The 15,184-nt window shown below is 41.3% G+C and overlaps 1 protein-coding gene across 1 annotated transcript; it reads right to left on the reverse strand.

Annotated features, from left to right (window-relative positions):
- Positions 1-716: 716 nt before the first annotated feature.
- On the reverse strand, positions 717-14,838 carry YIPF4 (Yip1 domain family member 4). The gene is made up of 6 exons (XM_077343636.1): positions 14,573-14,838; positions 9,351-9,513; positions 7,871-8,042; positions 7,273-7,350; positions 6,326-6,439; positions 717-3,548 (listed from the first exon to the last, which is right to left on the reverse strand). Exons 1-6 carry the CDS (start codon positions 14,670-14,672, stop codon positions 3,411-3,413), a joined length of 765 nt encoding a protein of 254 aa, XP_077199751.1. The 5' UTR covers positions 14,673-14,838; the 3' UTR covers positions 717-3,410.
- Positions 14,839-15,184: the final 346 nt, after the last annotated feature.

Raw genomic sequence — 15,184 nt, forward strand, 5'->3', positions numbered from 1 at the left:
TGTGTACCCTGTCCCTATTGTTTGTTTTCATTTTCCCAACATAAATTGACAGCCTAATGAAGAACCACCTATTATATCTGAAGAAATGGACTCCAGTATGCTAATGTTTATGCAGGAATAAAATTCCATGGGTCTTTAAGATTCACAGTTATTCTAATTATATATTTTAAAGCTATGACACGGTCCCCAATTATAATATTTCACTGTAAAGCTTCTTGAACAAGCAAGCCAGTTTGGTGTAGTGGTTAGGAGTGCGGACTTCTAATCTGCCATGCCGGGCTCGATTCTGCACTCTCCCACATGCAGCCAGCTGGGTGACCTTGGGCTTGCTGACCGAGCAGTAATATCAGGGTTCTCTCAGTCTCACCCACCTCACAGGGTGTCTGTTCTGGGGAGAAGGGAAGACAACTGTAAGCCGCTTTGAGCCCCCTTCGGGTAGAGAAATCAGCATATAAAAACTAACTCTTCTTCAAGCATTTGACTTCTATGGCAGTATAAATATTTCAGAAATATATCAGGAATAGGGAACGGAGTTTAGAACATGTAATGCCCTCATTTCAAAAAATGAAGTTATTCTTTCATGTAAAAGGACATATGAGCATAAACCTAGAACATTTAATATGGCCCTAAGGCAGGTTTTAAAGTTAATATCAAAATAACTGCTTCAATCTGATGTGCACTACAAATGCTGCATGTTTTCAAATATGACAAAGCTATACTTTGAATAAACCTGAAAATTTATTTACATTCTTAGAAACACAGAAGTTAAACATACGAAATGTGGATACATCCCTTGGTTTAGTGAGTATAAATAAGCTTCATATGTATTTTCCAAACAGATTTAGGTTTCATTTTTGTAATAAAATACATTTTATGTTGTATTTACATAACATGCTTATTCTAAGAACAGGAACTGGCTTATGTTATAAACAAGCTACTGCTACCATTCAATAACTGTGGACATATAATTTTCTTTGCATAGGATATGCAGAGAAGTGGAATCTTCAAGCAGTTCTGTTAATATAAATGAAAACTTGTGATGCTGAATGCAAATATACACTAATTTGAACAGTATTCTGGACAGAAAGCTTTAGAGAATGATGGCTTTAAAGAAGCCAGATAACTGTACCAAATATATTTAATTCTTAAACAGGTTTGATAAGCCAAATAAATACATCTCTCCACCACCACCCCTTAGTGGAAATATACTGTTGTTTTATAATCATGCTATATATACTGCAAAGCTATAAAAGGAAGTATTAGAATTTCAGTCCATTTCCTGGGTTCTAATACTAGTATTAAATGGTTAACTAAAGTGCGTTACTAACATTTAACCTGTAAACAACTATAGTATTTTGGTATACTTCCATTCATGTAGCCTCCTTTGCTACCTCCTTATCCCACCTAATTGCTTGCCATTTGATTTTTCATGTTAAATAGAGGGACAGTCATGAAACCTTACAGATAGGTAGCTACTTAATTTTTACATGGTTCTGAAAATTGTCACTGTGGAATTATATAGATATAAGATAAGATGTGCTATTTTAATTGGGGACAAACATTTTCAAGGCTTTTATAAGTGGCTGTACCATGTTTATGTGTTGAGATTTTGCTCCTGTTCCTAGCGATTGAGATTTTGCTCCTGTTGAGCAAATATGTTGAGATTTTGCTCCTGTTCCTAGCGATTTCATAGAAAGCAGTTATATGAAGTCTTCTCATGTTGCTGTTTTGTCCAGAGTTGACATGGAGGAGCACATTCATGAAAGAAATTTTTTAAGTAAGAACTGTATTAACAAAGGACACGATCCTAAATAATAATAATTTAGAAATATTTTCAGATAACATAAGGTAATGTTTAGAATGAGATTTAACTATTTTATAGCAGAAACCTTTTGATATCAGTCAAGGGGTACAGTTTGTTACAGAAAAAGTAAATTTTTTGTTTTTAAGCTAGAAAGGATCACATAATTTAAGATCTATGTTTGAATTAAATTCTATTAGAATGAAGATTTTTTTCAATAAAACTCAAGAAAATTCTGTAGCAGTTGAACAAGTTTTAGGCAGTCTATTGCCTAAATTCACCCTATTCTTTCAACCAAAGGCCAGCTCGGTAACATAAGCAGCAGTTTTTGCAAGACCAAGTTCATGTTTTCAGGATTTCTAAAAGGCCTTGATCAAGCGCTAGTCCCATGAAAGTAAGATGCTAAGAAATTTGTCGGAGTATGAAAGGAGGTGCCCATCCAAAGGTACATCCCATCCAATACCTCCTATTTATAGTAGTAGCTCACAATCCAGCAAATGATACCAGTGCAGAAGTATCCTTTTGCATGTGCCTTATATTAAGTCTCAGTGAAAATTTAATTTGGAAATGCTGAGCACAATTTGTATTAACTTCCACTGCCTTTGTTCCTGCTAAAAAAACTTATTCAGATTGCTATGACTCAGTACAGCCAACATCCTGAAATGAAGTCATGACAAGCTGCTCATCAGAATGAAAATCTGATTGTGTTGCTAAGCAAAACTCAAATGCTATTATTCTTCAGTCAAGCCCTTTATACAATAAAAAATGATAGTATCCCACGCTGAACAGCATTAAGTCAAAATAGCAGAATAAGGTGTTATAAAAGCCAAGTACTGTTTGGGAGAAGGACTGTTTATTCCATTGTAAGACACTGTTCAGAGTCATAAAAATTTAGTTTAGTTTCTCTTCCCACTTCCTTGTTACCATTTCCACAAAGCTGCAGGTTAAAAGAAGAGAAACCCTTACTGAGATTTTTCAAATCAACAATTGTAAAAAAATGTAGTCCTACTGTATACATACACTACTGATTCAATGCAAGGACTAATTCCAACACTCAAATCTTCAAGCTATAAGCAGCCCATAAAACATTTTAACAATATCCAAAAGTTACATATAGATGATAAACATAAAAACACTTCTTAAAGTCAGAGTTTATAAACAATAGCCAAATCAAAAGCATGTGAGGCACTACATTAAGAATCATGTCTTGATTACAGTTTAATCTGAATAATCAGGAGCTATTCATAAATGTCTAAAAAAATCTGTGCAGAACACAAAGGTTGAATTTCAAAACTACTACCAATAAGAATTCTTTGTTTAATATGCCTGTTATCTGGCCCTGGTGCAATTCTGGTAATTCAGCGTATAAACACACACTGTTTTTATCTTGTTCAATAAATTGAAACTAAAACTCTGTTATAAATCTATAATGTAACTAAACATGTTTAAATAATCTACAGAAATATATTTTAAGTGTACCACTTTTTGAAACCTTGACAACCAGGAAAGACACAGTCATTTCTCCTCTCAGCGGGACTGTATAACCTGACATTTCATCAATCTTCATGGTAAGTAAGATATTGCTCCTATCCCAATCTGGCATTGTAGCTCACGCTCCAGTATACAAGGACAAAAAATAAATGTACAATAAAAAGATAGGATAGATCAGGAGGGGCTTCTTGGTTTTAAACTCTTCTCCAACTAATAATGAAGCAGCACTGTACGCAGCCCAAAAGACTCCAAAAAGCTGATGGAAAATAAAATATGAGATGTTATTTTACATAAGAGGAGGTATCCATCTATTCCAACAAACCAGCATTTCTGTTTGAAACCAGGGTCTGCCAAATTCAGTGAAACACAATAAATATGTGTACACTCAGGCAGACATTCTTATAAGGTGGTTTTGTTTTGTTTTTTTACATCAACCTTTATGTTTTGAAACGGCAGGCCAATTCAATTGAAGATGTAATAACTTCATATGGTTGACTCGAACTATTAAGATAAAGATACATCATAAAGCTTATTTGTGATGTATGACAAAATGTGTGCATCACGTGACACATCATGTGATCTTATGCACTAGAACACTATTACAAGAGGAAGAAATACTGCAAATGAAGTTTTGCATCATAATCAAATATCGTTTAAAAATCACAATCCTATGGTTCTGTATGTAAGTACCCATTCCTAATATAAAGACAAATGTCCAAAATATGAATAGAACTCCTCATATACAGAATGGAATTTACACTGTGATGCTCACAGAGCAATTTATTTATTTTTATTTATTTATTAGATATTTATACTGCCCTTCCATATGGCTCAGGGCGGTTTACATATAACTTACATGGAATGAAGGTGATAAATATAACAAAATCTACAATATTTCATATGCTCTTGGAACTGCTTAGGCCCAATCTGCAACACTCAGGGACAAAGAAGAAGCTGATTTTTCATTCTGTATATGAAGAGTTTTATGTATATTTTTATTAAATTCATAGAGTGCTCAGTATAAATTTTACTTCTCAGTATAAATTTTACTTCTGAGATTTTTAGCCAAAAGGCAGTTTTCTATTGGTTCTTGTGTATGGATATAATTTGTACCTTTTAAACTGTATTTATATGATTGGACATTTGTCTTTGTATTAGGAACAGGAATTTTGGATTTTAAATTATATTTTAGTACTTTTGAATGTATAAATTATATATGTTTGGTTTTACACTAGCACATGTATAACTATATTTTAATTTTTTGCCTCAACTTTTGGATTGCCTTTCTTGTGCCTTTCTCCCCTTTTTCTCTGATCACACTTATTTGCATCATGATAAATGTATGGTTTCCAGATACTTTTATAGCAATTAATCTGAAGTGTGTAAATAGCATCATCAAGATATTTCATTCTAAACAATGGCTCCAGAGTACAGATCAAAAAATCTGCAGAATGAGGCTATGTACGGATGATGGGAAAATACCCCACTCATCAGAACAGGCAGTGCTCACTGAAAGGTTATGAAAGAGCCAAAGTTCTGGTTGCACTCTGGGAAAGCTTAACACCTCCAGCACAGGTAAAGAAAGGAAAGTTGTGAAGGGGTAAAGAGAAAAGAGGATTTTCTTCCCCTGTGCATTGCACTGGCCCCCACTTGTATAATACTAATACTCTGGGCAGTCTTGATGATGGTTTAAGATGAACCGTTTATGTCTTTTTCTTTTAGAAATAAAAGTTGTTTCTCATGTGCTTGAGAAAGGTGGGATATAAATAAATATGTGTAACACCTAAGAATTATACCACTGAGAACCATATGATTGCTGTTTCTAAATGGCATTTTAGCACTTCTGAATGTATTGTTCAATTACATATGATATTGTGTACATTTGACTATGTGCATAGTTATTTCCTTTCTTGTCCAACCTTTTTGGTTACTTTTCTTATGCAAGGTTGTGTTTTTCTTTCTTTTGGGCGGGTGTTGTACTCACAAATTGAACCACAAGACAAGCCTAAATAAAGTTTTAAACTCTAAAAACAATGCTTAACACACACACACATCTATCTGTTCCACTTAATATATTTCTCGTAAGGCCTTGGAGGAGGAGCGTGTTTCTTAGGTTAAGTGCACACCCACTCAGGGTGAGTGCCTTCTCCTTCTTCCATTCCCCACTTGACCACCCCCTCCTTCTACTTCCCTCCGAGGCTCAGAGTCTGCAGAACCCTGCTGAGTGAGAGCTGCCCCTGCCAGTGAGTTCCCCGACAGCTGCCTGCAGCTTTTCCACGTCCTCGGAGGAGGGAGAGGTCACCCGCAGAGTTCCTCTATACACCCCAATCAAGCGCCCATTGTATTCTTGAATGCAACGGGCTTGGCCCCTAGTTCCTGTATAATTCCAGTATCAATTGTCTAACTTACCATGAAAATTATATGGAATCAAAGACAACATAGAGTACTGAGGTTATTACCATATACTTGGGATATGCTGTTTGACAAGCATTACAAATTCATACTATTCACAGTAAAGGAAGAATCAACATTTCCTTCCCCAGTTTTGCCTTTTTGCCTTCTGTTCTCTTACGGCCTTCTTTCTCTAGAAGCCATTGGATTATCTGCTTTAAAATCACAGAACACTTGTGTGTATATGTGGTGATGCGAAACTGCCATCAAGTCACAGGTGACTTATGGTTACCTAGTAAGGTTTTCAAGGCAAGGGATGTTCATAGGTAGTTTGCCCCATGTCATGACCCTGGTATTCCTTGGAGGTTTCCCTGCATTGACTAATCAGAGTTGACCCTGCTTAGCTTCTGAGATCTGATAAGATTGGGATAGCCTGGGCTATGTATGTATATAGTTCACCTGAAAGCCTTTGAAACACACACACACACACACAACAGATATGCTGTGAAGTATGTGTTTTAAGAGATTATTATAGAACTGAGCAAAATGTAAGAGAAAGACAAAACGCTTTCTGCCCTACACAACTAAACCAGTTTTTTTAATCCAACTTCGACCACCTGTCAAGCATAACATTGCACTTACTTTTATTAAAGTAGAAACCACTTCAAATGATCCAACCACCAAGAGCACAGGTGCTATCACAATAAGAGGAAGTAAGGAATATCCAATCACTCCAAGAACCTGGCCATATGCTACCTGAAAATTTGAAGTTAATCAAGTTACGGACATCACTGACAATTCAATCTACAAACAAAATTTCCAAATGACTGCAGAAACCTCTCTTCTTCAGAAAGTCTTCCTACCCTATCACAGCAACATCCTAGCAATACTATCACCAACCTTAATGACATCAATCTATTATTGCCCCACAACCTTGTTTTGTCAATATAACAGCTACTTTTATCTACTGTATTTCCATCCCACCCTTCATCTAAGGTGTGCAGGACGACTGATATACCTGACTCTTCCCCCACTTGTGCAACATATCCACACAACAGTGTGGTGAGGTGCCTTGAGCCAGTCACTCTCTCAGCTTAAAGTCATCCAGCAAGCTTAATCACTGGTTGAGGATATCAACCTGGGTCTAACCACCCTTGTGATGTAAGGCTCCAACTCTCCACCCCCTTACATCACTACAAAGTTTGAGTCCAGTGGCACCTTTAAGACTAACAAAGTTTACATATATTTTGATTTATTGACCACCACTCCGAGACCATGCTGGCTCATGGTGGTTTAAAGGTAAAGGTATCCCCGGTGCAAGCACCGGATCATGTCTGACCCTTGGGGTGACGCCCTCCAGCGTTTTCATGGCAGACTCAATACGGGGTGGTTTGCCAGTGCCTTCCCCAGTCATTACCGTTTACCCCCCAGCAAGCTGGGTACTCATTTTACCAACCTCGGAAGGATGGAAGGCTGAATCAACCTTGAGCCGACTGCTGGGATTGAACTCCCAGTCTCATGGGCAGAGCTTCAGACTGCTGCCTTACCACTGCGCCACAAGATCAAGTTTTCTTTCACAAGATTCATACCTCTCCTCCTAGAACTCTGGCCAACAGGAAGATGGTTAAGGATCCAAATATCCAAATAGTTATAATCCAGGATACAACCTTTAAAAGAGTTTGTTAAAGTTATAATCAGTATACAATATCTTTTTATTATGAATACCTAAATTTGATGGAATTCTTGACTGACAAAGTTGGACTAATTTCTATAAGCTTTAAAGTTTTTTGAAAGACCAATTAGAGTGGAGATGAAAAAAAGAGGAAAAATGACGACAATGATCCTTCTCCAAAGTAGTGATTAGATAATGGCAGCAAAATGGCAGCAATTTGACAACAGAAATCTAAGGATACAACAAGCCTCTCATTTTGAACAATAGCAAATTAAACCTCCCTAAGCTCTTCACAGTCAAAGTGGAAGGAAGAATGCTATGGTCTTGTGTTCTGTTTACAATGCAACAAGTTGTACTACATATATGTAAATTATGCCATAATGTGCCTATTCAAATCAAACAGTAAATATACAAGAAAGGGAGCTTGCATGCATAATCAGTGCAGGTACAGATATGCAGCTGTACACATCTTCATCCACATCACAGTGCATGTGTGATTGACTAGATTCACTTACCTTGAATTGTCCATATAATGAGATCATTGAGAAGAAGAGGACAACTGCCAGTGGGCCCCAGAAGTCAGGATTATCTCTTACTACTTGTCTATTAAATCCAAGTGAAGGCATCGGCATCAAGACACACCGAATTTTGTAGTATATATCTTTCAGATCAATGTCTAGTTCCTCCCTAAAGTTATAAAAACAAGATGTTCATAATGTCTGAAATTATTTGAATGGGAAGATTAATTTAGTTTATGAAATAACACAAGGCTGTACTCACATAATACCGCTTTGAACAAAATACACTTATTGAACAGACCCTGTTTCAAGAAGCACTAGCAGTTAACTGACTGGTTATTTTTGTTTTGCGGTTTTACACATCATAGCAAAGGATTATTGGAAACAAATGTACTCACAACAAAATTTTTGTCAGTTTAGTGCAACCTTAACTGCTGCTGGACAAACAGAAGCACTGTTAGCCCTAAACCACAATGACCAAGAAAGTTTTTGCTAACTCCAGTAACTGTTGCTCTCTTTCTGCAACTCCCTTGTCATTCAAGGACAATACAGGCAGAAACACTGGCTTTAAGTGCCTTGTAAAAGCAAGCCATCATCTACCATGTCTTGGCATTTAAATAATTTACATCAGTGGTCCCCAGCCTTTTTATCACCGGGGACCACTCAACGCCTTTTACTGAGGCCCGGTGGGGGGGGGGGGTAGTTTACTCCTCTACTCTCAACCACTGCCCTAACGCTCTCTGATCGCTATGGTAATGTTTAAACATCCCTTCAAAATAAGATACAGACACGCCACAACAATGAACAATGACACCCAAAGTGTGTTGTAAAGGGCCGGGGGGGGGGGATGAAGTAAAGGGCCGGCGAGGGGGGGGAGAGAAGGCGTCCTTCGGGGCCCACCTCCAATTAGTCGAAGGACCACATGTGGTCGGCGGCCCACAGGTTGGGGATTGCTAATTTACATAATACCAATCCTATTGCAGGTCCAAGTTAAAATGGAATTTATATTTTTTGAGCATGTAAACTGACTTTGAACTACCTCCAAACTTCTGGACTGATCTGAAAACAAAATTTCACCTCAAATATCAACCTTGAATGGGAACCTTGAATCAATCTCAAATTAGAGTAATATTTTCTATTAACGAAAGTGACTATCCTGTGCATTTTATTTATTATATATTTATATACCGCCCTCCCATCTGAATGTTGTCAATTATGGAACTTTTTAAAGTAGATTATGAGTTTTAAAACTGAATGCTTTTTAATGGGTCCACTGCATATTTTTTATCTGTTTTAATATTGTAAACCAAATTATGACTTAAATCTTTGAACTTGGTTACTACATTGTTCATCATCTTGAGTCTGAAGAGATAAACTGGGATAGAAATATTTTGAATAAATTAAATATATATAACCATTTTATTCACATAAAAAGCCCACACCAAAGCTAATAATGAACTTCAGGATATTTACATACAAGAGTGGTTTATTATCTTCAGGGTCATCATCTTCTACTTCCAAAAGCCAACCATAGCCTCTCTGTCTTAGGAATGTAGTTGCAGTAGATTCCTTAATAAATTCTCCACTTTCTCCTCCAAGATTGAGCTTCACATCAGGAGAGGCTATTGAACCACTAAGTTCTTAAGAAAAGAGCAAGAGAAACAACATTAAAAACCACAAGCAATTCCAATTCTAGAATCCAGGTATACAAACACTAACATGCTATGCCTTATATTTTTAAAATATATTTACACTTGAAGTATACCAAGATAAACATACCAAGACTAGGGGCAAAGCCCGTTGTATCCAAGAATACAACAGGCGCTAGAGCTTGGCAGTGGGAAGAGGAAGGGGAGGAGTTGTCCAGTCTGTAAGGGCATGGGGTTGAATGTGTGTGTTCTGTGGGAGGTTGTGGTGGCGTGGTGGCAAATGAGGGCATGGGTATGGAGATATGGGTGTCAAGAACCTGTGGTGTGCAATGTTCATTGAGTGTGCGAGAGGACTGACCTTTGGGAATTTTGGCATAGTGGTTATAGATGAGCTTTCCAGAGCCATGTCCTCAGATATGTGAAGGGAAAATCAGACTGGAGACTCTTCTTAGGGGAAGATTACATGGCAACCAATTCCTCCCAGTTCTGCATCTATTCCCTTCTTGTGTGAATTAGGCCACATTCACCGAAATGCCCCTCTGCCCTAATACACATGGGGTAGTCACAGTACACAGGTGTTCACCCTGTTCCTTCTGTCTCCCATATTTTCACTGTTGGTAAAATGTTATGTGCCCACATGCTTCTTTCATGGTTGCTCCTTAGAAGAACAGATTTTTGTACCCTATTGCTTACTACCCAAAAGAGTCTCAAAGCAGTTTACAAACACCTTTTCCATTCGTCTCTCCACAACAGTCAACCTGTGATGTATGTGGGGTTGTGAGAGATCTGAGAGAACTGGGAATGGGCCGCAGTGACCCAGCAGGCCTCAGGCGCCTTAAAGCATTTTCCAATCGTCTTCCCTTTCTCTCCCCATAGCAGACTCCACATGAGGGAGGTGGGGTAGTGAGCCTCACAGGGAAGCTGGCAACCCTAAGAGGAAGACTCTCTGTGCACAGCAGTCTTGACCTCAGTAAGGTTTTTTTATACTGTTTTTTTATTTGCCAGGCCAATAAGTCATTCAGTTACTATGTGTCTCCAGACATTTACTTGTTCTCTGTTTACAGTTTCAGGCTGTAAATATTTATTTAGATATTCCTGCACTTTCCAGACTCACAGGACTGATGCTGGTATACAGAATACAAACAGTTGCTGGTAAGGGCTGGCCATAACCCATAGGCCAGGAGGGATACTCCTGCACCACTCCCTACCAACTACAGGCAAAAATGGCTCATTTGAAGGCTGGACTCTGAGGCATTGTATGATTTGAAGTCCCACCTCCAAACCTCCAGGAATATTTCCAACCCAGGGGTAGCCAACCTACAGGTGTGGCCTGGAGAGCTCCTGGAATTACAGCTCACCTGCAGAGTATAAAGATCAGCTCCCCAGGCAGAAAGGGCTACTTTGGACAGGGTTGTGGTAGAGAAGAAACATTTAAGGCTTCCCACACAGGTTGTTGTTGAATTGAAAGACTTGAAGCCTACTGCACAGGGTTGTTGTGCAGATGAAACAGGAGACAAAAGAGCCAGTTTCCTCTGCAGAATAACGCTGTGCAGTGGCCTCAAATCTGCAGAGAGTTGCAAAGAAGAAAGACACATGGCTTGGCTATGTCTAACATCCAGGCAGAGCAGTATTTTAAGTGAGAAGGGGCTTTTCTGCGGCCTCCCTGTCAGCCAACTGTTTGGCAGAAGGGGAAAGTCCCCCCCCCTCAAAAGGAAGGCCCTCAGGCTCCCCTGCGTTGCTCTTGAAAAGGCCTCCCTCCCCTCAGTCAGGGGCTGTCAGAGGCTCCTTTGCAGCAGGCCTGAAGGGGGGAGGGGGAGAACTCTGCAGCCTCCTGCCAGCTCTGTCAGGGTTCTGAGGCAATTTACAGTTGGACATGACAGTTAGGACAGTCTTGGGACAAAAAGGGCTGGCACAGCCTCTGTTCTCATCCCCCTTGGCAGCCCCGCTGACCTCCTCTCCCTGTGGTGGTCAGGAGCAGACTGGCAGCCAGACTGGGCTGGGTGAATGGAATTTTGGTCTGTCCTGGTGAGGGGCCAGTAGGAAGGCGCTTTGCGCACCTCCCCATTGGCAGCTTGGCCCTGGATGGACACTCGGAGGGCCCAACCAGGAGCCGCTTTGCGGCTCCTCATTGGGCCCTCTGAGTTTTTATCCTGGACAGGGCCCGCCCAACTCCTCCCCAGGTGGCCTTACCCTTTTATTTAATAGGAGCGGTTAAAGATAAAAACATAATATATTCAACAACCTCAACCAACATTAAAACAAAGTTATCAAGTAGTTTTAAGAATAACAGCCTGCCATTGCAATAAACTTTAGTCTTTAAGTGCCCTCCTGAAGAGTTGCTTCTGTAGGACCGTTTATGCACTGGGACCTTCACTGCCCCACTCCCCTGTCAGGAGCACAGAATGGGGGTGGATGAGGTGCACTGGGCCAAATGCTCCCCCATGTGGGTGCAGGAAGAGGTGGGGCAACCTGCCACGACTAAAACTCCAGCCTGCAGCCCTGTATGAAACCTCCAGTGCATAAACGGTCTAGGTGAACAATTGCTATAGAAGGTGTTCTGTATGGTCCCTTCCAACTACATGATTCTATGGTATTTGTTGATTTATAACATTTGATCCCACCATTTTTCCAAGGAGCTCAGCATGATGTACTCTTTCACCCTCCATTTTACCCTCACAACAATCCTTTGAGGAAGGTTAAGGTGAGAGAGTGACTGACTCATAGTCCCCCAGCAAGTTTCATTGCAGACTACAGATTTGAATCTGGGTCTTCCACACCCTAGTCCAGCACTCATCCAGTACAACAAAGAGAGACTCGGGAAGGATCTCTTACCAACATCATCTATCTGCTCTTCTGAGCGCAAAGTACGTCATGGAATGTACAAAGTGGAATGTACTAAAATTATATGGAATGAGTAGTAGGTCAACAAATACAAGATCTATTCCACCCCCGACATACACACAGCCCTTACCTACCACAGCATAGCATATTAGTGAAGTGCCATATATTGGAGTTGTGAAAGACCAACTATTTAACAACAGCTTGGGCATTTCATAGGCTACAATTTACTTCTGCAGAGGGAAGATGCATGCACACACATACACACTATGAACCTGCCTGGCAATTAAGATAGTCTAAGAAGCCCTGCTCCAGAGGTGTCAAACGTATGGCCCATCCAGAGTATTTATCAGGCCTGAGAGCAATTGGTGTAATGGAGGGAACGGGAGGCTGCTGGGGGGGAAGTGGGGATCATGTCTTCAGCATGCTGGAACTACCCTTTTGCTTCAGTGGATCCTGATATTTCATTTCATGGCACACATGGCCTGGCCCAACAAAGTGACATTCATGTCAGAGCCAGCTGTCATAACAAATGATTTTGACACCTCTGCGTTAGTCCATGTGCCTCCATCATCTAAAGCAAAGTTGAGAACAGGAAAGAACCCTCTAGTAAGCTGCTTTGTGTTCCATTTCAAGAGAAAAGAGAATAAGCAGTAAAAGTAAGAAAAAAACAACTTGTACCTAGAACACAATTCTTGAAAATAGTTACCACTGCATAACTTTAAGCACCAAAGGAAAACCTTTCTGCCTGTCTCTTCACTGATTTCCTTCCTTCTTTCAGCTGAAATAACTTTTAAATAATTTCCAGGATGCAACCAATTCTTTAAAAATAACATAACCCAACCTATTTGTTTCTGATTTTATTATCAGATTAACTTTACTTTAAAATTGTTTCCTCAGTTTTTAAAGTAACAGTGGAATCATTCTTTTATTGCAGATATTTTAACTCCCTCTGTGTGCTGAAAGATGCTGGGGTTAAATATTTTAAATAACTATATAGCAGAGAAGAAAACTTTCTGTGATGGAGCTAAAGAATAAATCAAGAACAAAAGTCACAATACCTGACTTAACTTTTATGTGTGCCTTTAAATTAAAGTGGGAAAAAAACTAGCACAGATCTCTGAAAGATCCAGCTAAAGTAAAATGTGCCCTAATTTCACTAACGTACCTTTTGTGAACAAAGAGGACCTTATAGTCTTCAGCCTGGAAGGTCTGGGTGACATCTAACACTTCTTAAACTTAGCTAGCTATGGCAACATTGCTGTGCTGAAGCACTGTATAGTCACTCTGTATCCTGTCCATAGGAGACACTAACAAGACCATGTAATGCAACAATTACATTATGCTTTGCAGAAAGAAAGGCCTAAATACATCTCCCGAAACAGAAAATATTAATTCACTGTCATATATCCATCAGAATTCACAGAGGATACAGAGCAACTGGAGTGCATAGCTCTTGTAGAAACTGACACACCTAAGGATCAAGCAGACAATTGTTCAAGCAGACAATTGTGACTAAAATGTGGTTTCTACTGCAGACTACCCCTGATCTGCCAAAATAGAAAGGAAGATGAGAGCAGAAGACCACGATTTTCCCTCCAATCCATCTTCCACTATCACCCCAGCCCCATGACAGCAGAAGGATGTGCATATGATAATTTGGGCTACACGTTAACGATGTCAGAAACATGCTTCCAACATAGCCTAGGCTTATAGATGCTCATAGCAGCTCAAGAGTTCCACTTGCCACATTGACAATCCATGACGGATCGGATTGGGGTGCTTGAGTATGTGACAGACAGGCAGTCCCAGCCAGGAGCAGAAGCCCCCGGGGGTATTTCCGCGAATCAGCCCAGGGCTCACCTCGCTCCTCGCCTTCCGACCCCGCGGGACTCAAGAGACAACGGTCTGAACCCTGGCTCAGAGGAGGCGAACCCTACGCGGGATTGCTCCGGCAAAGGGCTTTGCGCCCTGCGAAACAGCGACGCGGAAATGCTCCCTTCTCCCCGGAATAAACATCCGTCCGGCTACGCGCAGGTGCCTTTGCCACGCAGACCTGGCTGGGCCACAGGGCGGAAAGGCGTCTCCGCGCCCGCTCCGGAGGCACGAGCCTCAGCGGGGAGCGCGCTGCGCTGCTGGCACCGCCGCCTTCGGCCCCCGCAGCCCTTCGGGACGCGGCGGCGGAGATGCTCCTGCGGGCCCTCCCGCTTACCTTCCGCGTCGGCCGAGGAGACGAAGGTGAAGTCCCCGTTACTGGGGGCATAGAGCGGCGGCGGAGGCGGCGGGGGCTGCGCGGGGCCCGGAGGCTGCATCGCCTCGGCCGCCAGGGGCCTCGGAGGCCCAGCGGGGACGATCGAGCGGAGCCACCGGGAAGAGCCCCGTCAACAGCAGCTCGGACAGGCGGAGGCAGAGAGGCCACCCCCTCCAGGCAGGCAGGCAGGCAGGCAGGCAGGCGGCGCGGCATCACCGACGCCGCCCGCCTCCAATTGGCCTCTGAAGGGCCCTCGCGCGCCGATAGGCTGGCTATGACCTCTCGCGCTTGGACCCCGCCTTTCCAGGCTCTCGGCCCGATCCCATTGGTTCGAGGGGCCGTCGCTACTGGTGATTGGCGGAATGAGGGGCGAGGAAGTAGGAAATAGATTTGTCGTGGAAACGGGGGTGGAGTTGTAATCGGTGTTTCCGCCGCCTTAGACCCCAACCCGCCTTCCTTTGACGCCGCCGAATTCGGTTTGTGCTGTGAAACGATAATAATGTAGCCTTCGCCAGACTTCGGTTGTTTGCACTACTGATGTCCTCATATCTGTTGTACATTATGAGATGTAAG

Source organism: Paroedura picta, chromosome 1, assembly GCF_049243985.1.
Source record: "Paroedura picta isolate Pp20150507F chromosome 1, Ppicta_v3.0, whole genome shotgun sequence".
NCBI lineage: Eukaryota > Metazoa > Chordata > Lepidosauria > Squamata > Gekkonidae > Paroedura > Paroedura picta.